Source organism: Balaenoptera ricei, chromosome 19, assembly GCF_028023285.1.
Source record: "Balaenoptera ricei isolate mBalRic1 chromosome 19, mBalRic1.hap2, whole genome shotgun sequence".
Lineage (NCBI taxonomy): Eukaryota > Metazoa > Chordata > Mammalia > Artiodactyla > Balaenopteridae > Balaenoptera > Balaenoptera ricei.
Window position 1 is genome coordinate 9,074,970 of NC_082657.1, and position 25,184 is coordinate 9,100,153.

The following is a 25,184-nucleotide window of genomic DNA, read 5'->3' on the forward strand; positions in this document are numbered from 1 at the left end:
GCCGGCGGGGCCCGGGGGGCTGGGGGGCCGCTCCCTCCCCTCCCCCTCCGGCTCCTCCATTGTTCGCGGGCTCCGGGCCCCGCCGTCCCCGCCTCCCCCTGGACCCCGCAGCGGGGCGGCGCCCGGCCTCGCTGCCGGGGCCAGCGAGCTCGCGCACTCACCAGCTGGGCGCCCTCAGCGCGGCCCTGGCCTCCGGGATCCCGGCAGCGGCGACGGCGGCCCCGGCGCCATGTTCTGCTGCTCCTCGTTCAGCGGCAGCTGAGGCGGCGGCGGCAGCTCCGGCGGCGGGGGGCCGGGCAGACCCTCCCTCGCGGGCTCCCTCCTCCGCCTCCTCCACCTCCTCCTCCCGCCGCTCCGCGGCTCTCCCTCGGGGCGGGGGGCGGGGAGGGGAAGGGGGGAGGGGCGGGAACCAGGGGGAGGGCGGACCAGCCTTGCTCGCTCCTTCCCTCCCTCCTTCGCAATGGCGGCGGCGGCGCCTCCTTCCTGCGGTCGCCGCTCCCGCGCGCGCTCCCCCTCGCTGCTGCGCGTGCGTGGCGCGGGGACCGTTGCAGGGGGATAACGGCCCCTGAGGGCGCGCCGCGAGGGGATAACCGGCGCGTGGCACGGCAGAACCGAGAGCGCGTGCGCGCCCGACGGACTCACTGCCACCGCATCGGCCGCGTCCAGGGAACGGGTGCGGAGGGCGCAGTGCGCCTGCGCCCCCAAGAAATGCCGCTAGTGCGGTGGCTGCAGCTCGAGACAGAGCGCGAGGCGACCCGCGACCGGGCAGAGGAATGGGGTGGCCAAGTGCGCGTGCGCGGGAGGGGTTGCCAGCCGCCGCGGCTACTCGCGCGAGGCGGAGGGAGTGGTCCTCGAGAGGCGCGCGCACCCTTGCGCGCGCCAGAAGCAGCCGAAACCCTTCTCGCCCTGGCTCTTGGAGAAAACGGGAGGGGAGAGGCATGGCCCAGCTTTGGGGGCGGGAGCGAAGGGCGCGATCCCGCTCGCGCGGGACCTGACCAGCCAATGAGAGGCAAGGGGCGGTGGGTTTGCCGCGCGAGCGCAGCCCCGGGGAAAACGGAGGAGGAGAGAGGGAGCGACGTAACTTGGGGCGGTGGGGCGGGGCTGAGGAGGAGGGAGCGCACCCAGTGGAGGAGTTGATTGGGGAACACGGAGAGGCGTGGCCCGCCTTAGCCCAATAGGAGCCTAGCACTTCGTCGATCCGGAAGAAGGGGCGGGGCTGAGGAGCGCGTGCTCTTTTTCCGGGCAGAGAAGAAAATCTGCAGGTAACGAGTGCCTTATTACAACTTGCTTTGGGTTCTGTGATCGCCTGATCCCGTAAGAGGCGCGAGGGCCTGGTCCCGCATGCAGCCCTGGCCTCCAAGTCGGCATTGTGTAAATGACTGCAAATCAAATGTCAGTTCGGGAGCCCGGAGGGGAAAGAGTAGTGATGGGAAGGGGCACCGCTGTAACCCCTGAATTCCTCTGAACTGAAGAGGGGTTCCTCTGGGACCCCTCCGGAAGTACGGGTCTTGGAAGATGAGCGTTCTGGGAGCCCAGTCAATATTTAAGGAATGCATGAAGAAAAGCTATGCTTCTGATTGCATTTTTCATTTCTTTACTCAGTCTCCTCATCTAAAAAATGGAATGATAATCTTAGCTCTTTAGTAAGGTTTGCAGGGAGAATTAAATGAGTTCTATTTGTAAAGCGCTGAAAATCATGCCTTGCTCTACAAACGTTGATAAATAAAATTACATGCGCTCAAGTTTTGTTTTGTTTTTGAGGTCATATCTCAATGCTTTTTTAAAAAATTGAAGTGTGGGGCTTCCCTGGTGGCTCTGTGGTTAAGAATCCTCCTGCCAATACAGGGGACACGGGTTCGAGCCCTGGTCCGAGAAGATCCCACATGCCGCGGAGTAACTAAGCCCGTGCACCACAAGTACTGAGCTTGTGTGCCACAACTACTGAAGCCTGCGCGCCTAGAGCCTGTGCTCCGTAACAAGAGAAGCCACCGCAATGAGAAGCCCTCGCACTGCAACAAAGAGTAGCCCCCCCCCCCCCCGCTCGCAGCAACTAGAGAAAGCCCGCGCACAGCAACGAAGACTCAATGCAGCCAAAAAATACGTAAATAAATAAATTAAAGAAATCTATAAAAAAATAAAATAAAATAAAATTGAAGTGTGCTCAAGTTTTAAAGCATCCCATCAAATAAAGGTTTTCTGATTACTGATGACGGTCGTTTCCATTGACTCCCTTTTTTTTTTTTTTAATTTAACACTTTTAATGCATGAAATTTGATTTTTAGATGCTCATGACTTGTTTTTGGGGGGGCGCCCCACGTGGCATGCGGGATCCTAGTTCCCCCAGCAGGGATCCAACCCGTGCCCCCTGCAGTGGAAGCGGGAGTCTTAACCACTGGACCGCCAGAGAAGTCCCTGTTCATGACTTTTTTTAAAGTTTGTTTTTAGCACTGTGGGCTAAACAAATCCAATGCGTGGGCCAGATTTTCTTTAAGTGCCACTGCAAGCCCTGGTTTGTAAGTGATTTTGAGATCTATCACTTGAGAACACCAGAAAAACGGGAGAAGGGACATCGGATTCCCCTACCTCAAATTAATACGTGTTTATAACTCCAGTGCCGTGTTCTAGGTCCTTCCAATCTTGGGAAATTTTTGAACTGGCAGCACCTAGAGAAGAGAGAAGCCTGGGCTCACTCTGGATCCAGATGCCCCTCTCCCCTTCTTTTGGAGCCCATCGACCCTGTCTTATCATTCAAGTCTCACTCGAAGTCACTTCCTCAGGGCGGCCTTGCAGATTTGGCCTAACCCTCATATTTTGATAAAAATGGGCACTTTATGCTAGGCAACATTCTAAAGTACTTTAAACATATTAACTCACTTAACCTTCAGAACACCTTACAAGTAGGTTAGAGTTGTTATTCTGCTAAACTAAGGCACAGAGAGGTTACACAGCTAGTGAGTGGCAGATGTGAGATTCAAACCCAGACAACTGGGGTCAGATAGCTGCACACCTAGTACTTCTTCACAGCACTCCATCAGGGGTTGAAGTTCTGTATTGGTATCCATTTTTATTCTTTTTTTTTTTTTTTTTGGCTGCGTTGGGTCTTTGTTGCTGCACGCGGGCTTTCTCTAGTTGCGGAGAGCCGGGGCTACTCTTCATTGCGGTGCACGGCCTTCTCATTGCGGTGGCTTCTCTTGTTGTGGAGCACAGGCTCTAGGCGCGCAGGCTTCACTAGTTGTGGCACGCGGGCTCAGTAGTTGTGGCTCGCAGGCTCAGTAGTTGTGGCGCACGGGCTTAGTTGCTCCACGGCATAGGGGATCTTCCCGGACCAGGGCTCGAACCCGTGTCCCTTGCATTGGCAGGCGGATTCTTAACCACTGCGCCACCAGGGAAGTCCCTGGTATCACCATTTTATGTGTGAGCCCTTTGAAGGCAGCAATTCTGGCTAGTTCCTCAGTCTGGAAAATGGCCCACAATAAATACCTGCTAATGAATAAATGAATGAATCTAATTCTAAACAAAGGGGATGATGGCTGGCACTGCAGGCATGGTAGCCAAGACACAGTCCTTGTTTAATGACTAACTCCTTTCCCTCTTTCAGATACTAGCTCAGATGTCCCCTCTTCCGGGAGGCCCTGCCAGTCTCCCTCTAGGCTTCCACAGCACCTTCGGGTCCTCCAGCCAAGCCCTGACCACCCCTGGGTTGTTCCCCTGTACTGATAGGTCTTTCTATCCCACTGGCCTGTGAGCCCCAGGAGGACAGGGTGGGGATGTCCCAATCAACGTTGATGTTCCTAGCACAGGTCCAGGCACAAGGCAGGGGCTCAGGCAGTGTTTCCCTGGATGAACGAGGGGAACCATCACGGAGCGCCTTCCCAGCTCTGCATTTCTTTCCAGGGCACAAGAGGTCGGGTGTTGGTTGAGCAAGCCAACCACAGGAAGCAGGCTTCCCTGGGGGCAGCCGCCTCCGCGCACCCGGCTAACCTCCACTCCAGGATAAATAGACAAGCGAGTAAACAATTAGCTGACAGAGAGAGGTGCCGACTGCCGGCCTAGGCCACTGTCAAGATTTCCCAAGCATGGACCTAGAGGCCCGAATAGCTGGGACTGGAGGTCACACCAACCGTGGAGCTGGAGTAGGTGTGAGGCGGGACCTGGGGATCTGGATCCGCATCGGGGAGATGCACAGGCAGAAAAATCCACGAAAGAGTTCTGCAAAGAGGGTGGAGGTGCTGGGGCATATTCTCTCTACTCTCCTCAGAGTCAGAAAGAATCAGAGGGTGGGGACCAGGTCTCAGCTTGACCAAGGAGTCGGTGAGCTCACAGCGCCGCCTACAAACCGAACTGAGGAAGCTGCAGCTAGCTGATGCTGCGGGTGTTATGTCAAAGAGAGGTGAACTCTTCCGCCATTGGCCGGAAGAGCAGCCAATCACGAGGAAGGAACGGGAGGCGGGGATGCCTAGGCTCAGTGCAAAATCCCAGCGCCTGGCCAGTGTTTGACACATAGAGGCACACGCTAAATGTCTGATGGAAGGATGGATGATGAGCCTCCCAATTTTTATAAACTTTAAAAATGGAGGGAATTCCCTGGTGGTCCAGGGGTTCGGACTCCGCGCTTCCACTGCGGGGGGCACGGGTTTGATCCCTGACGGGGGAACTATGTTCCCTCAGGCTGCGTGGCACGGCCAAAAAGAGAGAGAGAGAGAGAGAGAGAGAGAGAGAGAGATCCCATTTAAAAAAATAATTTAAAAAAATAAAATAAAACATGCACACCGAGAAGTACACAAATCACAAGTGTACAGCTCGATGAACATTCCAAGAGAACACGCCCTTGTAACCAGCACCCAGATAAAAAAACAGAATGTGACCAATCTCTGAGAAGCCCCCCCACCCCGTCCCCTTCCAGTCACTCCTCTCCCCCCTACAAGGAGACCCCCTATCCTGATTTCTATGCTTATTTTAGTTTTAGTTTTGCCTGTTTTAATACTTTACATAAACGGAATTAAGTGGTCTCTTTTGATCAACATAGTTTGTTGGATTTATCCACGTTACTTTGTGTAAATGGAGATCGTTCATTCTCAGTGCTGTGTAGTATTCTACTGTGTGAAGAATCCACGATGTGGGCTTCCCTGGTGGCGCAGTGGTTGAGAATCTGCCTGCCAATGCAGGGGACACGGGTTCGAGCCCTGGTCTGGGAAGATCCCACATGCCGCGGAGCAACTAGGCCCGTGAGCCACAATTACTGAGCCTGCGCGTCTGGAGCCTGTGCTCCGCAACAAGAGAGGCTGCGATAGTGAGAGGCCTGCGCACCGCGATGAAGAGTGCTCCCCACTTGCCACAACTAGAGAAAGCCCTCGCACAGAAACGAAGACCCAACACAGCCATAAATAAATAAAAAATTAAAAAAAAAAAAAAAAAAAGAATCCACGATGTATTTATACATTCTACTGTTGGTGAGCATTTGGGTAGTTTCCACTTTTTGGTTATTATGAATAGCGCTGCTATGAACAGTCTAGAACATGTCTTTTGGTAAATATTTGTACTCATTCCTGCTAGGTATGTACGTGAGAGTGAAATTGCTGGTCACAGGGTGTGCATGTGTACTTCAACCAGTTTCCCAAAGTGGATGCACCTATTTACATCCCCAGAGACATGCAGAAGAATTTCAGCTACTCCACGTTTCCCCAAACACTTGATATTGTCCATCTTTTTAATTTTGGCCATTCTAATGTCTGTGTAGTGGTATCCAGCTGTGGTCTTAATTTGTCTTATCCCATTGATTAATGAGGTTGAGCATCGTTTCATATATACATGAGCCATTTGAATAGCATCTTTTGTGAAATGCTGTTCAAATCTTTTGCCCACTTTCAATTGTGTTATATATTCTTTTAATTATTCTTAATCACCAATAATACATGAATTTCTTGTGCTTACAAAATTTTAAAATACACCAGATAAGATGCAGTCTCCTTGGACAACCCAACCCCATCCCCTCACCTTTCCAGAAATGTGTTTTCTTCCAGACTTCTCTATATATTTGCCTGAATGCACATATTTTGTTATGTGACTGCATATGAACTAGCTGACTTTTCCCCTATCAATGAATATTTTGCCTCTTTCCAATTTTTCCCTATGGCAAGCATGTTGAAATGACACCTCAAAGGAAAGGGCCTTTCCATGTTCTGTAGTAAAGAGGAAGTGCTGGGACTAGTCCTTTCTGTCTATATCTATATTCCATAGATGAGATTCTTGAGAGCAGGCCATGAGATTCTTGAGAGCAGAGACAAGGTCTGTTCCCTGCTTGCACACTCTGCCTAACTCTGTCCCTAACTCCTCAGCTAGGCTAGGTGCCTCTGCTTTAAGCAATTGTGGTAGCCAGGCCTCCAAGACGGACCCCGCTTATTCTCACCTGGTATTCAGGTCCCCTCTTACCTTGGATAGGGCAGTTCCGGGTACCAATAAGATAATGTGGAAATAACAGGGTGTGACTTTGAGGCCAGGTCATAAAACATATTGCAGCTTCTGGCCTTGCCCTTTCTTGGATCATTCACTCTGGGGGAAAACAGCTCATGTGTCCTTGTGGAGAGGGCCACCTGCGAGGAACTGAGGCCTTTTGCCAACAGCCAGCATTAATCAGCCAACCCCATGAGTGAGCCCCTGGGAGGGAGATCCTTCAGGGCCAGTCGACTGAGCCTTCAAATGACTGCATTCTCAGCTGACATCTTTTTTTTTTTTTTAATATTTATTTATTTGGTTGCGCAGGGTCTTAGTTGTGGGAGGTGGGCTCCTTAGTTGTGGCATGTGAACTCTTAGTTGCGGCATGCATTTGGGATCTAGTTCTCTGACCAGGGGTCGAACCCGGGCCTCCTGCATTGGGAGCGTGGAGTCTTAACCACTGCACCACCAGGGAAGTCTCCCAGCTGACATCTTGACTGCAACCTCATGAGAGACACCAAACCAGAATCACCCAGATAAGCTGCTCCCAAATTCCCGATCCACAGAAGCTGTGTGAGATAAGAAATATTTATTGTTATTTGCTCAGTAATTTGTTATTTATTTGCATATGTCATTTAAGTCTATTTCCCCTGCTAGACCATGAATGACGTCGGCGTGGGGACAGTGTCTGTTTTCTTTTATTATGGCAATTTCCAAACATAAAGTTTGAAAGTTTTACACAGTGAATGCCCATATACTCAGCATCTAGATTCTATAATTTTGTTTCTTTTCTTTTCACCTCTCTATCCTTTAATCAATCCACTAATCTAACTTACTTTTCTGATATATTTTAAAGTTAATTTTAGGGACTCCCCTGGTGGTCCAGTGGTTAAGAATCCGCGCTTCCACTGCAGGGGGCTCGGGTTTGAGCCCTGGTCGGGAAACTAAGATCCCACATGCTGCATGGTGTGGCCAAAAGCAAACAAACAAAAAAAAAGACAAAAAAACAAAAAACAAACCAATATGCATATCATCAAATAGAGCTCAATATTTACTGACTATTTTTGTTCAGGTAAATTTTATGTAAGGTGAAATGCACAAATCTTGTGTATCATTTGTTGTTTTTTTTTTTTTTTTTTAAAGAAATTCACGTTCTTTCTTTCTTTCTTTCTTTCTTTATTCATGACTGTGTTGGGTCTTCATTTCTGTGCGAGGGCTTTCTCTAGTTGTGGCAAGTGGGGACCACTCTTCATCGCGGTGCGCGGGCCTCTCACCATCGCGGCCTCTCCTGTTGCGGAGCACAGGCTCCAGACGCGCAGGCTCAGTAATTGTGGCTCACGGGCCCAGTTGCTCCGTGGCATGTGGAATCTTCCCAGACCAGGGCTCGAACCCGTGTCTCCTGCATTGGCAGGCAGATTCTCAACCACTGTGCCACCAGGGAAGCCCTCATTTGTTGATTTTTGATGTATATCTACATCCATGTAACTAAAACCTCTTTCAAAGTATAGAATATTACTATGCCAAATCTAACATAATCCTCACCTCCTAGCCCCCTGCCCACAGAGACAATCACTGTTCCTGTTTTTACATCATAGATTAGTTTTACCAATTTTAGTCTTCATGGTCATTCAAACAAATCACATAGTAACTACTCATTCGTGTAAGACTTCTTTTACTTAGCATTACACATGTCTGTTTTCTGGATACCTATTAATTCATTCATTCAGCAGATGTTTATCAAACAAACACCAGACTTGTGCCAGGCACTGAGCTGGGCACTGGAGATCAGGGCTGGGACCAAGGGGAGGCAAGCCAGGTGCTCACTTTCAGGCTCTTGCAAGGGCTGGGTCAGCACCTTTTCAACTTTTTTTTTTTTTTTTGGCTGCGCCCCGCGGCATATGGGATCTTAGTTCCCTGACCGGGGATCGAACCCACACCCCCTGCATTGGAAGCATGGAGTCTTAACCACTGGACCGCCAGGGAAGTCCCGAGTGAGTGCCTTTTTCACCCTGGGCACATTGCTTACCTTATCCTGGTCCCAACCCTGTTGGAGATAAAGCAGTGCAAGAGACGGATTGATCTCTGACCTCTTGTTGCCCCTGCAATTATTCAATAGCTATGTGTTGGTTCTTCTGCCAATACTACACTTTTAATTTACATTGTTCTAGGATATGGTTTGTTTTTATTAGGGCGTCTCCCCTCAGTATCAATACCTTTACTGAGTGCTTACTATGTGCCACCGTGTTCTAGGTGATGTAGATACAGTTAACAGACAGGGTCCCTGCTCTCAACAGGGACCTAAGGGGAGATCCAGACAACAGACCCACACACCCCAAATAAATCATTAACAGTCGTAAAAAGGCTTAAAAAAATCAAACTAACTGCTGACCTAGAGAATTTGAGGGGTCGGAGAGGGGGACTTTTGTATGTTGGGTCCTCTATACAGTACTGTGGAGGTGCTGTTTAAGCTAGAGGAAGAAAAGAGGTCAGCCAGCAAATAAATGGGGGAAGGATTTCCAGGGAACAGCGCAAAGGAAAGGCACTGAGGTGGGAAAGCCCTTGGCCTGTTTGGGTAACTGAAAGAAGGCAGGTCTGCCTCTGGATAGGAAGTAAGAAGACCCCTATTACCTGATGTATGTTAACAGTGAACATTCATGATTTTAATATTTATTGAGCACTTACCATGTGTTGAGCACTGTGCTAAGTACTTTGGAAACTTACCGAAGCTTTACAACAACCCCACTGAGGTGACCCCTTGATCACCCCTCTTTTACAGATGAAGAAATTGAGTTAAGAGGTGAAATTGCTGGCCCAAAGTGCTAGGAAATGCGACGGCAGGATTTGCACACAGTGCTGACTTCCAAATTCATGCTCTTAAACCACTGTCCGTCTCCCACAGAAAACACTCAACACATTTTAAACAAAGTACTGGGTGAACACGGAAAGACAGTTACATTTCTAGCTCCCCCAACGCAGTTTCTTATTTAAAACAACTATTCCCAGCTTGTCCTTTCCGCCTTGGCGGGGAGGTGGAGGGAGGCTGGAGGAAATACATTTCCCAGGACGCAGCACTCGCCTCGCTGGCCGTCAAGCATGTCGGGAATCGTAGTCCTCCGAGGACTACAATTCGCCCTCGGCTCCCAGCATGTATTTGGAGTCCGAACTGTGCGGTAGGAAAAGGACAGTCGCGCAGCATGCTGGGAAGCGAGACCGGCTCTTTTCCCAGGCTTGCCTCCCAGACGAGCGAACTCATTTTTTTTTTTCGGACTACAATTCCCAGCGGGCTGTGCGCGAGAGGGCGGGCGAGTTCGTCTCCCGGAAGTCCGCTCTAGCCCTCGGTCCCCCAACAGCTGCCAGAGCCGGAGCCGCCCAGAAGCCGCGGGACCAGGGCCGCTGGGGTCCGGACGGGGGTCGCCATGGTAACGGGGGCGCGCCCACGCTGGGGACGGGGGAAGGGTGGGTCCACGTGCAGGTACTGGAGACTCGTTGGGATACTGACAAGCCGCCCCTGCTGCGGTGCGATGGTCTGGGCCGGGCGCGGGCTCTCGGGATTGGGGCCGATCAAAGGCCGGGGAAGGGGGGAACTGGGAGGTGGTTCTGGGCGCTGGAGTGTACCAGGGTTCTCGAGGCCAGGGAGCTTTGGAGACCAGGTGGCAAGGGGAGAGAGCTGTGCGGGAGGGAGACACTGGAGATGGCTGGAGGGTTTTGAAACAGGGAGGCAAGAGATCGGGGAGGATCTCAGATGGGCAGAAGGAATTGGAGGTGGGGAGGGGACATCCTAAGAGGAGGACTCTCTGGGAGCGTGGCAGGAGAGTTGAAGAATGGAAGACATTGTGATAGGAGAGAGGGGGTCTCTAGAGGCAGGAAGCTGACATTGCAGGCGGAGGGGGGTGCTGGAACTGGGCCGGATACTGCTGATGAGAGAGGTATCTCAAGGGGAAGAGACTGGACCCTGGAAACGGGAAGTAGACAGCTGTAGGGAATGGGGCTTTAATGTCAGGGAAAGTGTGCAATAAAAGGGAGAAGACTTGACGTAGGGAATGAATGCTAGAAATGAGTGGGGAGCAATGGAGTAGGTCTTTGCAAGAGGAGGGGTCTTGGAGAATAAGGAGTAGGCATGGAAGTGGGAGAGGTGGGGATGGGGCTTTGGGAGCAAGGACTGGGCATTGGATTTGTCACCCCTCCCCGGGGATCGGGATGGGGCGACCTGACAGAGGGCACTGAAATGGAGAAAGCGGGAGTCAAAAGGGAGCAACTCCCTTTTGGGTAGGGGGCTTGGAGACAGAGAAGGTTGGGGAGCATCAAGAGGGGACATCAGAGGGGCGAGGATACAGGAGGGAAGGGACTTCTCATTGTGGATTCCCTGAGGTGGAGAGATTCTAACTGGGAGGAGAAACAGGAAGAGGTGTGTGAGGGAATTTAGGAGTAAGAGGCAGAGCTCTCCCTCAGCTGTGTAGACTGGCTTCTGTGTCTCTCCTCCCTAGATACCCCATCTATCTCTGGCTCTGCCCCCAGGCTGTGGCTGCGTGGCGTGGGTCCCCCCAACTCCCACCCCACGCCCTTTCCCTGCCTGCCAGGACCCCTGCCCTGCTAGGAAGTGGTTTTCCCTGGCTCAGCAGAAGGGGTTCTTGGAAGGAGAGTGTAATATCCTGTTTCTGTGCAGCCTGATTGGTTGGGGGAGGAGGGATGGAGTGTGTGGAGAGTGAGGCTTAGGAAAGAGAGCGGACTCTCGCCAGTGGGTGGAGGCTCCCACAAGTGAGGGTAAGGGGGTTCAGAGCAAAGCCTTTGGACTCCCAGCTCTGCTTTCTGGCTGTGAGACTTCCTTTCTCTGAGCCTCAGTTTCTTCATCTGTAAAATGGGCATAAGCATGCGCCTCTCAAACAGAACTGAGCCCAAAGGCAGGCTTCCTAGCTGCGTGAACTTGGGCCATGGTTTTCTCAAAGTCAAATGCCAATGAATTATAATATTACTAAGAACTAATATTTGTATAACACTTAGTATGTACTAGTCACTGTATTATACCTCTTATATTTAATAACTCATGCAACAGTCTCCTGAGGGAGATACTCTCGTTATATCCATTATACAGACGGAGAAACTGAGGTCCCGAGAGGTTAAGTAACTTGCCTGCAGACACACAGCCAGCAGTGCCAGGATTCATTCGGGCTCTGTAGTCTGTGTTCTTAGCCACTTGGTCAAATGCCTCAGTCATAATAGCTAATTTTATTGAGCACTCAGTATGTAGTAGGCACTATACATAGCACTTCCGGGATCAACTTGTTCAATGTTCATAGTAGCCCTATGAGAGTTGAGCTGGCTTTTCAGAATCATAAAAACACATTTCCTAGCCATCACTGATGATGATCGTAGCCGACACCGAGTGAACCTACTAGCGCCAGCTACTAGACTAAATTTATAAACTTATTTAACCTTCAGAACACCCTGACAAAGTGGGTCTTCTATGGAAACTTGTTTTGCTGCGGTGGGGGGTGGGGGGGGGGAACTGAGGCTTAGGGGGGCGGATCTTTTGTCCAAGGTCAGGGAGACGAGAGTTGGTGGAGCCTGGGACTTAGTACCCTAGAAATGACTGCAGAGTTGGCCAGAGAAATCACAGGGGTGTTGGAGGGACCTGGGACAGGAGTGTGTGGCCAGACCAACCTGGCTGGGCTCTGGGGCGTGGCTGAGACCCTTGGAAGACAGGCCGCAGGGACACGTGGGCCCTGTCTCCCCTGTGGGGATGGGTGGGGCTGTTGGGCAGGGCCGCCCAACCCTGGCCCGCCCTCCCCACCCCTCTCCCTCCCTCCTCCTCCTGCTGCCCCCAGATCCGCTTCATCCTCATCCAGAACCGGGCAGGCAAGACCCGCCTGGCCAAGTGGTACATGCAGTTTGATGACGATGAGAAGCAGAAGCTGATCGAGGAGGTGCACGCCGTGGTCACTGTCCGAGATGCCAAACACACCAACTTTGTGGAGGTGACGGGAAACTCCCCCTCCCCCCCCCACCGCCCCAGGCCAAAATGCCCCCCCCCCCACTCCCTTGCTTCTTTTTGACCCCTCCTTCCCAGCCTCCTGCCCAACCTCTAATGGCAATAACCCCTCACGCCCTCCTTCCTTCCCACATTCATTTATTCAACATGCTTGCTGTCTTCCTTCCTTTGGGGGGTACTTTTTAGTGTGAAAATTTTCCGGCGTACAGGTTAGTACAACAAGAGAGAAGTTGATTGCAAACTACCCAGATTTCATAGTGTTAAGAGTTTGCTTTTGTTTTTATTTTTATAAATTTATTTATTTATTTATCTAATTTTGGCTGCGTTGGGTCTTCGTTGCTGCGCGGGCTTTCTCTAGTTGCGGCGAGCGGGGGCTACTCTTCCTTGCGGTGCGCGGGCTTCTCATTGCGGTGGCTTCTCTTGTTGCGGAGCACGGGCTCTAGGCGCGTGGGCTTCAGTAGTTGTGGCTCGCAGGCTCTAGAGCGCAGGCTCAGTAGCTGTGGCACACGGGCTTAGTTGCTCCACAGCATGTGGGGTCTTCCCGGACCAGGGCTCGAACCCGTGTCCCCTGCATTGGCAGGCGGATTCTTAACCACTGCACCACCAGGGAAGTCCTGCATTTTTGTTCTACCTTTATTCTCTTTTTTCCGGCCGAACAACTTTTTTTTTTCTGGTGCCTTTTAAAAACTTACTATAAAGATGCTCAAACACACAAGAGTAGGGAATGGTATAATGAACCATCCCTTGCTGTAGTGTTTTCCATTAAGTTACAGAGATCACGGGGGAATTCCCTGGCGATCCAGTGGTTAGGATTTCTCACTCTCACTGCCAAGGGCCCGGGTTCAATCCCTGGTTGGGGAACTAAGATCCCATAAACCGTGCAGTGCAGCCAAAAAAAAATATAAGTTACAGAGACCATGATGTTTCATCCCTAAATATTTCAGGATACATCTCAGAAAATAAAGACACTTCCTTCCATGACCAAAGTATCATCAGGCCTGATAAAATGAGTCATACTTCCTTACTATTATTACTCTAATACCCAATCAATACTTAAATTTCCCCCAAATCATCAAAACTGATTGTCCAAAGCCAGTCAAGGATCTTGGCATTGCTTTTGGTTTCCATGTCTCTTTGGTCTCTTTACTGAGATGCCTCCAGCTTTAATTCCCACGGGATTAGCGTGTTCAAGAGACCAGGCTGATTGTCCTGTAGAATTCAACAAATATTAATCGGGGGACTGCTGTGTACCGGGCACTGTTCTAGGCACTGGTGATACAGCAGGGAACGAAACAGACCCAGTCCCTGTCCTTGGAGAGCTGACAGCTGACATTCTAGTGGGTGGGAGACTGTTAGTAAAGATATAGTGTATCAGGTGGTGATAGGTGTCAGGGAGAAAAAAGAAGCAGCTGTGGGGGATGGAATTGCTGGGGTGTGTACAGCAGGGGTTGGAACACAGGTTTAAATGGTTTGGTCAGGAGGTCTTCATTGAAGAGGGGCCATTTGAGCCCAGAACTGAAGGAACTGAGGAGTGGAAGGAGATGATATCTGAGAAAGGAACATTCCAAGCCCAGGGAACAGCAAGTGCAAAGGCCCTGAGGCAGCAGGAATGTACGGGGGCATTCCTAGAATAGCAAGAAGGCCAGTGTATCTGAGGTGGAGTAAGCCAGGGAGGACGGTGGGAGCAGATGAGATCACTGCAGAAGGCGCAGGGTGTTGTGGGCCGTGGTGAGGACTTGGGCTCTTGCTCTGAGTGAGACGGGAGCCACGGAAGGGTTTTGAGCTGAGGAGGGACATGGGTTGACTTAGGCTTTAGGGATCCCTCTCTAGGGGGCAAGAGCAGAAGCAGGGGGACCACTCAGGAGGTGACCTCTGAGGTCCAGGTGAGAGATGCTGGTGACTGGCACTGGCATGGAAGCGGTAGGGGTGCTGAGAAGCGTTTTGAAGGTAGAGCCAACTGAAGGACCAAAGATTGGATGAGGTGTGTGAAAGAAAATGGAGCCACCAGTAGGGGGCGCTGTCACTTTCTCGGATGGGGCCGACTCAGGAAAGAGCAGGTTGAGGTGAAGATCAGCACTGAGGTGTCTGTTCTCATCCCAGCCGAGATGTCCAGGAGGGGATGAAGGGAGAGGAGCGGGGAGGTCAAGGGATGCCCGCCCTCCCGGGGCATCCTGCTGCCGGCGCAGGGTGGGTCCCACACTGAGTGCTAGAAACGGCAGCAACTGAGGGACCCAGAGAGGGACAGGGAGGCCCGAATAGACAGGAGAAGCCAGAGAGGCTGGCTGGTCAGGTGAAACTGTCACAAGGGGGCCTGACCATCTTAGGTTCCTCCCAGTCCAGGCCCACTCCAGCGCGTAGCCCTGTGCAGGGCAGTGCTGGTGACACAGTGGTGACAGGAAGGAACCAGGAGGATGACAGCAGGAAAGGGTGAATTTCAAGTAGAGAAGAGTGCTGCTCAGGGTCAGATCCTGCCAAGGCCACACCAGCTATGACAGTCAGCTGGTAACTTCTCCAGATCAAGTTTTCCTGCCCTCTTGGCTTCCTGTCTTGAACCTTCCACTCCAGAGCAGGGGCCTTCAAACATGTGATCATGTATCTGTATCAGTTTTTTTAAAAAGTAGAGTTAGCACCCTGATATATTCTTTTTTCTTTAATTTTTTTTATTACTATTTTTTAAATTGGGGTATAGTTGTTTTAGTTTCTACTGTTCAGCAAAGTGTAGTTCCCGTGCTATACAGCAGGTTCTCATTTTTATCTATTTTATACGCATTAGTGTGTATATGTCAATCCCAATCTCCCAGTTCATCCCACCACCCCCCCGTCCCCCCCACTTGGTGTCCATATGTTTGTTCTCTACGTCTATGTCTCTATTTCTGCCTTGCAAACTGGTTCCTCTGTACCATTTTTCTAGATTCCACATATATGCGTTAATGTACAATATTTGTTTTTCTCTTTCTGACTTACTTCACTCTGTACGACAGTCTCTAGGTCCATCCACGTCTCTACAAATGACTCAATTTCGTTCCTTTTTGTGGCTGAGTAATATTCCTTTGTATATGTGTACCACATCTTTATCCATTCGTCTGTTGATGGGCATTTAGGTTGCTTCCATGACCTGGCTATTGTATATAGTGCTGCAATGAACATTGAGGTGCACGTGTCTTTTTTTTTTTTTGGCTGCATTGGGTCTTTGTTGCTGCACGTGGGCTTTCTCTAGTTGTGGCGAGCGGGGGCTACTCTTTGTTGTGATGCACGGGCTTCTCATTGACGTGGCTTCTCTTGTTGTGGAGCATGGGTTCTAGGCACGCGGGCTTTAGTAGTTGTGGCACTCAGGCTCAGTAGTTGTGGCACACGGGCTTAGTTGCTCTGCAGCATGTGGGATCTTCCTGGACCAGGGCTCAAACCCATGTCTCCTGCATTGGCAGGCAGATTCTTTTTTTTTTTTTTTTAATATTTTATTTTATTATTTTTTAAACTTAATTAATTTATTTTTTTGGCTGTGTTGGGTCTTCGTTTCTGTGCTAGGGCTTTCTCTAGTTGCAGCGAGCGGGGGCCACTCTTCATCGCGGTGCATGGGCCTGTCACTATCGCGGCCTCTCTTGCTGCGGAGCACAGGCTCCAGACGCGCAGGCTCAGTAGCTGTGGCTCACGGGCCTAGTTGCTCCCCGGCATGTGGGATCTTCCCAGACCAGGGCTCGAACCCGTGTCCCCTGCATTAGCAGGCAGATTCTCAACCACTGCGCCACCAGGGAAGCCCCGGCAGGCAGATTCTTAACCCCTGCGCCACCAGGGAAGTCCCCCGCATGTGTCTTTTTGAATTATGGTTTTCTCTGGGTATATGCCCAGTAGTGGGACTGCTGGGTCATGTGGTAATTCTAGTTTTAGTTTTTTAGGGAACATCATACTGTTCTCCATAGTGGCTGTATCAATTTACATTCCCATGAACAGTGCAAGAGGGTTCCCTTTTCTCCACACCCTCTCCAGCATTTATTGTTTGTAGATTTTTTGATGCTGGCATTCTGACTGGTGTGAGGTGATACCTCATTGTAGTTTTGATTTGCATTTCTGTGATAATTAGTGATGTTGAGCATCTTTTCATGTGCCTCTTGGCCATCTGTAAGTCTTCTTTGGAGAAATGTCTACTTAGATCTTCTGCCCATTTTTGGTTTGGGTTACTTTTTTTTTTGATATTGAGCTGCATGAGCTGTTTCTATATTTTGGAGATTAATCCTTTGTCCGTTGATTCATCTGCAAATATTTTCTCCCACTCTGAGGGTTGTCTTTTCATCTTGTTTATGGTTTCCTTTGCTATGCAAAAGCTTTTAAGTTTCATTAGGTCCATTTGTTTATTTTTCTTTTCATTTCCATTCTCTAGGAGGTGGGTCAAAAAAGATCTTGCTGTGATTTATGTCAAAGAGTGTTCTTCCTATGATTTCCTCTAAGAGTTTTGTAGTGTCTGGTCTTACATTTAGGTCTTTAATTCAGTTTGAGTTTATTTTTGTTTATGGTGTTAGGGAGTGTTCTAATTTCATTCTTTTACATGTAACTGTCCAGTTTTCCCAGCACCACTTATTGAAGAGGCTGTCTTTTCTCCACTGTATATCCTTGCCTCCTTTGTCATAGATTAGTTGACCATAGATGCATGGGTTTATCTCTGGGCTTTCTACGCTGTTCCATTGATATATATTTTTGTTTTAGTGCCAGTACCATACTGTCTTTATTATTGTAGCTTTGTAGTATAGTCTGACGTCAGGGAGTCTGATTCCTCCAGCTCTGTTTTTTTTTCTTAAGATTGCTTTGGCTATTCGGTGTCTTTTGTGTCTCCATACAAATGTTAAGATTTTTTTGTTCTAGTTCTGTGAAAAATGCCATTGGTAATTTGATAGGGATTGCATTGAATCTGTAGATTGCTTTGGGTAGTACAGTCATTTTCACAGTATTGATTCTTCTAATCCAAGAACATGGTATATCTCTCCATCTGTTTGTGTCATGTTTGATTTCTTTCATCAATGTCTTATAGTTTTCTGACTACAGGTCTTTTACCTCCTTAGATAGGTTTATTCTTGATATATTCTTACTAATCCATGGATTATGTGCAGGAACTACTGTAATAATATTAGAAAACATACTGGGAATCCCCTGGCGGTCCAGTGGTTAGGACTCTTCACTTTTACTGCCAAGGGTGCAGGTTCAGTCCCTGGTCAGGGAACTAAGATCCCACAAGCTGAGCAGCATGGCCAAAAAAAAAAAAAAAAAAGTTAGAAAACATGCTCAAAGTATAGGAATTAACAAAAGGATACACTAGGAAAAAAATAAATAAAAATCAGGGACTTGAGGACTTCCCTGGTGGTGCAGTGGTTAGAAATCTGCCTGCCAATGCAGGGGACATGGGTTTGAGCCCTCGTCCAGGAAGATCCCACATGCCATGGAGCAACTAAGCCCGTGAGCCACAACTACTGAGCCTGTGCTCTAGAGCCCTCGAGCTGCAACTACTGAGCCCATTTGCTGCAACTACTGAAGCCCATGCGCCTAGAGCCCATGCTCCGCAGCAAGAGAAGCCAAGCGTAATGAGAAGCCCACGCACTGCAACAAAGAATAGCCCCCACTCGCCGCAACTAGAGAAAGCCTGCGCGCAGCAACGAAGACCCAACACAGTGAAAAAAATGTATATAAATAAAAATAAATTTATAAAAATAAGAAAAGAAAATCAGAGACTTGTGTTGGCTTTTGCAGTCGCCACCAGGTGGTGACACACGCACAGACGCCAGGCTGGATTTTTCAGATTCTGGCCAAAGACATGGAGCTTTGCAAGCCAGTATGCATATCTCTATGTGTCTATCGCTTTATCTACTTACACATGCGTATAAAATTAGAGTCTGTGTCCCTGGTTCATGCATATTTATTCGTGGATTGTGTGTATGTGATAAGGTAGTAATATTTGTATTTATATAATGGTTCAGTTAAGGGCAAGGCTGAGATTGTCTTGGTTACAGGTGGTGAGTGTGCACTGCCCAGCACAAAGCCTGCCACACAATAAGTACTCAGGCAGTGTTTGTGGAATGATTGAGTAGATTAGTTCCAGGCTGAGGAGTTTGACTCTCTCCAGAGGCAACAGGGAGCCACAGAAAGGGGGGAATGGACACCGTGGAACACCCCTGCCTCTCTCTCTGGGCTCTGGGCTTTTGCATAGCCTGTTCCCTCTGCCTAAAGCACTCCTGCCCGTTCACTTCTACTCATCCTCCAGATCTCAGTCCAGATGCCCCCTCCTCCAGGAAGCCCTCCCGGACCCCCATCCTGGGTCAGCTGCCTGCCCCCTCGGGGCTCCCACAGTCTAGCCCTGCCCACTCGGGATGACTGAGGATGAATCTGTCTCCACTGGACAGTGAGCCCTAGGCAGGGAGGGCCAGGACCACTGTGTCCCCAGCACAAGGCCAGACACAGAGCAGAGCCTCAGGGACCACACGTGGAACACAGGACTGAATATGTTGGCTCCACCCTGCCCAGCACGTTGGGTCCTGGGCACGCCCTGTCACTGACTACCTGCCTCTTTGCCCCGCAGTTCCGGAACTTCAAGATCATTTACCGACGCTACGCCGGCCTCTACTTCTGCATCTGTGTGGACGTCAACGACAACAACCTCGCCTACCTGGAGGCCATCCACAACTTTGTGGAGGTGCACAGGCGGGCGGGCGCCGTCCCTCGTCCCCTCTGTTGGGATGCACGGGCCCTCCTTGCCCTCCCCTCAGAGGCCAGGGGTGGAGGGCCACTGTCTTTCTCGGCCCACCTCGATGTTTCCTCTGGTCTCTGTCTCTCCCCTTTCCTCAGCTTCTCTCTGCCTTTTTTTTTTTTTTTGCCGTCTCATTCTGATGCCCTCTGTTCCTGTCTCTGTGTGTGTGTGTCTCTCTCCCTGCCCATCTCTCACCACCTCTGTCTTCCTCTCCCAGGTCTTAAACGAATATTTCCACAACGTCTGTGAACTGGACCTGGTGTTCAACTTCTACAAGGTGGGCTCCTGGTGAAGATGAGGAGGAGATGAGGAGGAGGGAGCCGGAGGAGGGGGAAGGGGGGTGGGCCGGACCCCCGCAGCCGCCCCGGTGCCTCTGCGAGGGTCTGTTTCCTGGCACTTGAGCATCAGAGCCCCCAGCTCCCAAGGTTTAGACCAGCATCCTGGGGGTCTCCCCACCTCTCACACCAGGGTCTCCCCTCACCCTCCCTTCACTCAGGTTTACACGGTCGTGGACGAGATGTTCCTGGCCGGCGAAATCCGAGAGACCAGCCAGACGAAGGTGCTCAAACAGCTGCTGATGCTGCAGTCGCTGGAGTGAGGGCTGGCCGGCCCCTCCCGCCCCCGGTCCCGCCCCCGGTCAAGCCTGCTTCCTTCCCCTTTCCAGGCCTGGGACCTACCCCAGCGGCCCCCTCCCTCAGCTGCCCTGGAGGAAGGCACCCAGCCGGGTCTGGGCCACAAGGGAGGGGGCCGCCCCCACGGCCTCTGGGCCCCAGCTGTGGGCGGAGGCCACTCGCGTGTACCGAGTAACCATGCCGTTGTCGTGTGATGCCGTGAGTGCGTGCGTGGAGCCCCCAGTAAACCTGTGGTCCCCGCCTGGCCTCGTGTCTTTCGAGCCCTTGCCTATCTTCCCTGGGAACCAGGGGCAACTCCAGACGCCCTGCCATCAGTGCATCAGGCAGTCAGTCAACAAACACTCCTCGTGAGAATTCCCTGGTGGTCCAGTGGTTAGGACTCTGAGCTTTTGCGGCAGGGGGCCTGGGTTCAATCCCTGGTCGGGGAACTATGATCCCACAAGCCGTGCAGGGCAGTCAAAAAAAAAAAAAGCCCCAACAAACTGCTCGTGCTGAGGGTGGCGGAGGGGGAGTGCAGATGCTTTCCCACCCGTTTCTGCCCACAGAGGGCTGCTGGGGCTGGAAGCGGTGACGGATCTCGACACTGAGCACTTGCTACTAAAATAACGATGCTCAGGGCCGACACCAATGCCTCTCAGGCGCCGTTCTAAGCCTTGACTCGTAGTACCTTACTTAATCCTCGCAAGATGATGAGGAAGGGACTGTTAGTAGCCCCATTTTCCAGAGGAGATCACCGAGCTCAGAGAAGGTTACAAGGCTCGTTCAAGGTCACGTGGAGAGTCTGCAGATGAACCAGTTGGTTTTGAGCCCAGGCAGGCGGCTCCAGAATCCTTGTTCTTAACCACTAGGCCGGAGGTGCAGGCGCTGGGCCCAGTGTTCAGTGGTTCTCAGCAGTGGCACTGCTGGCGCTTGGGGTAGGAAGATTCTTCACTGTGTAAGACTGTCCACCTCCATCTGCCAAGTGCCAGCACCGAGTGGCCCTCAGCACTTGTGACAGCAGAAAACACTCCTGCATATTTCTTTTTTTTCTTTTCTTTTCTTTCTGCCTGCACCGTGTGGCTTCTGGGATGTTAGTTCCCCGACCAGGAACTGAACCCAGCACCATGGCAGTGAAAGCGCCGAGTCCTAACCACTAGACCACCAGGGAGCTCCCCCCATGTGTTTCTAGTGCCCTCTGGAGGGGCTGTGCCCCCTCCCGCCATGCCCACTGAGAGCAGAGTGATGGCCGCTGGCTGCAGCCATGACTGGCATCCTTGGCAGAGCTGAGAATACTAGGCACGTCCCGTCCGCTTCCATTAATGTGACACAGCTTCGCGTCAGTCTCCCAACTGCAGGGGTAGGTTGTGTCCCAGCTCAGCTACATACACACTGTGCAACCTTGGGGTAAGTCACTTAACCTCTCTTGCCTCTGTTTCTTCATCTGGAAAGTGAGTCGACTATGGTTTTTAATCTCATGGTGTGTTCTTGAGGAGTAACTGAGTTAACCCCGGGACAGTTTAGGGCAGTACCTCGCATCAGTAAGCACGCATTCACTGCACAGACATTAAGTGCCTGCTGTGTGCAAAGCCCTGTGAGAGAAAAGATGTTCATAGATGTGAACGGTGAGCACTGACTATAATCATTGTCATTTTACATGTGGGACACTGAGGCTTGGGGAGGTGAATTCCCTTCTAGATACAATCACTCCAACAGTGTAGTCGTTTCTTGTTGCTGCTGTAACAAGTTATCACAAACTTAGTGGCTTAAACTAACAGGACTTTGAGACTGACCACCCTGGAGGGGTGAGGGTGTCGGGGTGGGGGGGCACCCAGGCTGAGGCCTGGATCTTCGGCTGGGTGATGGGGTGGGAGGTAAGGTCCTTCCTGAGATGGGGAAAGAGCAGGTTGGAGGAATATGCCAAGGTTATTAGAACATGGAGAGTGTTTTAACTTCCTAAGGCTGCTGTAACAAATGACTACAAACTACGTGGGTTAGAACAAGAGGAATTGATTCCATCTCAGTTCTAGAGGCCAGAAATTTGAAATCCAGGTGTCAGCAGGGCCTTGTTCCCTCTGAAGGCTCTGGGGGAAGATGCTTCCTTATCTCTTCCAGCTTCTCATGGCCCCTGACATTCCTTGGCTTGTGGCTGCATCTCTCCAATCTCTGCCTGGTCTTCCCTCTATGTCTGCATCTTCTACTTTTCTATTTCTTATAGGGACACTTGTCATTGGATTTAGGGCCCACCCAGATAATCGAGGACGATCTCATCTCAAGGTCTTTAACTTAATTACATCTGCAAAGATGTAATTTTTTTCCAAGTAAAGTCACACTCATAGGCTCCAGGATGTAGACATGTTTTGGGGGCTACCATCGACCCACTAGAGTGAGTGTGAGCTCTTGGGGGTCACCCAGGAAAGGACCAGGAGGCCTTCGGACACACAGACCTGAGGCTCACAGAAGGAAGGATGCAGAGAGCGTTTGCTTATTTGTGTATTCAACAAATGTTTCTCGGGCACCTACTATGTGCCAGTCACTGTTTTAGTACCAGGGGATACAGCAGTGAGCAGAACAAATCCCCTGCCCTCAGAGAGCTCAGTCCCCTGAGGGTGATGGGGCAATGCATAAAGAAGCAAGTCCATGTCTGGTATGTCAGAAAGTGAGGAGTGCTATGGAGGCAAATCAAACAATGAGGACAGAAGGAAGCCTGGCAGATGGCACTGCTATTCTAGATGGATGGTCAGGAGGGCCTGGCTGGAGGAGGTGACATTTGAGCTGAGACTGAAGGAGGTGAGGGAAGGAGCCATGGGAAATTTCAGGGGAAGAGTATTGTAGGCAGAGGAAACAGCAAGTGCAAAGGCCCTGGGGCAGAACATGCAAGGAGGCCAGTATAGCCGGAACAGAGTGAGCAAAAGGGACAGTGGAGGCGACGTGTTCATAAAATAGAAGGATTAGACGTGGAAGACAGAACACACAAGGTCAGACCTGCTGTGGTGAGGACATTGGGTTTATTCTGTGTGAGATGAGAGCCATCCGGAAGGACTTTTTTTTGGAGGGTTTGGGATAGGGTGGTAACGACCTTATTGAGATATAACTCACATACCATACATTGTATGGTATGTAATTCACCCATTTAAAATGTACAATTCAGTTGGTTTTTCTTTCTGTCTTTCTTTTTTTTGCCACGCAGCTTGCAGGATCTTAGTTCCCCAACCAGGGATCGAACCTGGGCCCTCGGCAGTGAAAGCGCCGAGTCCTAACCATTGGACCACCAGGGAATTCCCCAATTCAGTAGATTTTTTTTTTTTTTAAAGAATATTCAGAGTTGTTTTACTGTCATCACAATCCACTTCAGAACATTTCATCACCCCCCAAAAAACCCAGTACCCTTAGCTATCAATCATCCCTCAATCCCTCCATCCCCTTTCCCCAGCCCTAGGTAATCTACTAATCCACAGTCTACTCTCTGTCTCTGTGGATTTGCCCATTCTGGACATTTCATAGAAATGGAATCATACAATATGTGGGGCACGGGAATGTTTTGAGCCAAAGAGGGGCGACAGTCTGCCACATCTGCCACAGGAAGTCAAGGGTGGGAGCCGGGAGCCAGTGAGGAGGTGACCGCAATGATCCAGGCAAGAGGTGATGCTGGCTTGGGACAAGGTGGGGGCAAGGCGATGGGAGTAGAGAGAAGTGATCGGATTCTGGAAACATTTTAAAGGTGGAATCAGTAGGATTTGCTGACGATTTGATGTAGGGCGGGAGAGAAGTCAGGGATCACTCACAATTTTACAACCCGAGCATCTGGAAGACCGGAATCACCTTTTCCAGAAGCAAGAAGACAGTGGGGGGAATATGTCAAGTTTGAGCTCTTGGGCCTCCAAGGGGAGGTGCTGCGGAGGGAGTGATTGTGTGGGTCTGGGGTTCGGGAGAGAGATCCAGGGCGAAGATAGACATTTGAAAGCACCAGATGTTATTTACTGCCATGAGATCAGCTGAGATCACCAAGGGAACAGGTGTGAAGACAGAACAGATCTGCAGAATGAGATCAGGGAAAAGAGAAGAAATCAGAAAACGAAACAGAGAAGGAACAGCCAATGAGAAGGAAAACCATCTAGTGCAGCATCCTGGAATCCAGAGGAAAAAGCGTGCTCAGGAGGAGAGTATATTCACGCGTTAAATACTGTTGAGATCACCGCAGCTCTATGAGAATGGCTCATTTAAAAATACCGAATGCGTGGGATTTCCCTGGCCGTCCAGTGTTTAAGACTCCACGCTTCCAATGCAAGGGGCATGGGTTCCATCCCTGGTTGGGGAACTAAGATCCCACATGCCTCCTGGTATGGCCAGGAAAAAAAAAAAATACCGAGTGCAGGCAAGCACCCAGGGCAACCGGAACTCTCGTACATTGCTGGTGGGAACACAAAATGGGGCAGGTTCTCTGGAATGGTCTGGCAGGTTCTTATAAAGTTAAACATTACACTTACTTTATGACTCAGCAATCCCTCTCCTATTTGTTTACCCAAGAGAAATAAAAACTGATGTGCAAAATTTCCACACGAACCTAAGTTAAATGAAGACCTATGTGCACGCAAAAACTTGTCCGTGAATGCTCATAGCAGCATTATTCACAGTAGCCAAAAGGTGGAGACAACGCAGAGGCCCATCAACTGATGAAAGGATAAATAAGATATTCTATGTCCACACAATCAATTCTTCTTCAGCCATAAAAAGAAAGAAGCATTGATATGTGCTAGAACATGGATGAACTCTGAAAACGTATGCTGACTGACAGAAGCCAGTCATAAAAGACCACGTTTTGTATGATTCTATTTATATGAAATTTCCAGAAGAGGCAAATCCCTGTTGACAGAAAGTAAATTAATGATTGGGAAGGGTTGCGGAGAATGGGCTTTGGAGGTTGATAGCCGGAGGGTACAGGGCTTCTTTTCAAGGTGATGAAAATGTTCTAAAATTGGTTGTGGTGATGGTTGCACAACTCCATGAACATATGAAAAATCATTGAATTGTACACTTTTTTTTTTGTCTTTTGTTCTATTTTTGTTTTTGTTTTTCTCGGGGTTTTTTAAAAAGATTTAATTTTATTTATTTTTTTGGCTGTGTTGGGTCTTCGTTGCTGCGCGCGGGCTTTCTCTAGTTGTGGCGAGCGGGGGCTACTCTTAGTTGTGGTGTGCGGGCTTCTCATTGCGGTGGCTTCTCTTGTTGTGGAGCACAGGCTCTAGGCCCGCGGGCTTCAGTAGTTGTGGCTCGCGGGCTCTAGAGCGCAGGCTCAGTAGTTGTGGCGCACAAAGCTTAGTTGCTCCGCGGCATGTGGGATCTTCCGGGACCAGGGCTCAAACCCATGTCCCCTGCATTGGCAGGTGGATTCTCATCCACTGCGCCACGGGGAAGTCCCTGTATTTTTGAATTG

General features: G+C 50.3%; 2 protein-coding genes and 1 non-coding gene across 4 annotated transcripts in view; 1 reads left to right on the plus strand and 2 right to left on the minus strand.

Annotated features, from left to right (window-relative positions):
- Positions 1 to 250, minus strand: part of ARHGAP35 (Rho GTPase activating protein 35) — a 119,733-nt gene extending 119,483 nt beyond the window's left edge. For both annotated transcript variants that reach the window (XM_059906031.1, XM_059906032.1), the window contains exon 1: positions 162 to 250. The gene's annotated coding sequence lies outside the window, so the exon portion shown is untranslated. The remainder of the gene's footprint in view (positions 1 to 161) is intronic.
- A 9,494-nt stretch (positions 251 to 9,744) lies between these two features.
- On the plus strand, positions 9,745 to 20,021 carry AP2S1 (adaptor related protein complex 2 subunit sigma 1). The gene is made up of 5 exons (XM_059903961.1): positions 9,745 to 9,851; positions 12,255 to 12,404; positions 18,978 to 19,091; positions 19,363 to 19,422; positions 19,642 to 20,021. Exons 1-5 carry the CDS (start codon positions 9,849 to 9,851, stop codon positions 19,741 to 19,743), a joined length of 429 nt encoding a protein of 142 aa, XP_059759944.1. The 5' UTR covers positions 9,745 to 9,848; the 3' UTR covers positions 19,744 to 20,021.
- A 2,937-nt stretch (positions 20,022 to 22,958) lies between these two features.
- Positions 22,959 to 23,031, minus strand: TRNAE-UUC (transfer RNA glutamic acid (anticodon UUC)). The gene has a single exon. It is a non-coding gene; the product is annotated as a tRNA-Glu (tRNA).
- Between the last annotated feature and the right edge of the window lie 2,153 nt (positions 23,032 to 25,184).

Excerpts from the sequence above, each read along its gene's own strand:
- AP2S1 (XM_059903961.1), top strand. Across the intron at positions 19,092-19,362 it reads CCATCCACAACTTTGTGGAG|GTCTTAAACGAATATTTCCA; the intron begins GTGCACAGGCGG and ends TTCCTCTCCCAG. Across the intron at positions 19,423-19,641 it reads TGGTGTTCAACTTCTACAAG|GTTTACACGGTCGTGGACGA; the intron begins GTGGGCTCCTGG and ends CCCTTCACTCAG.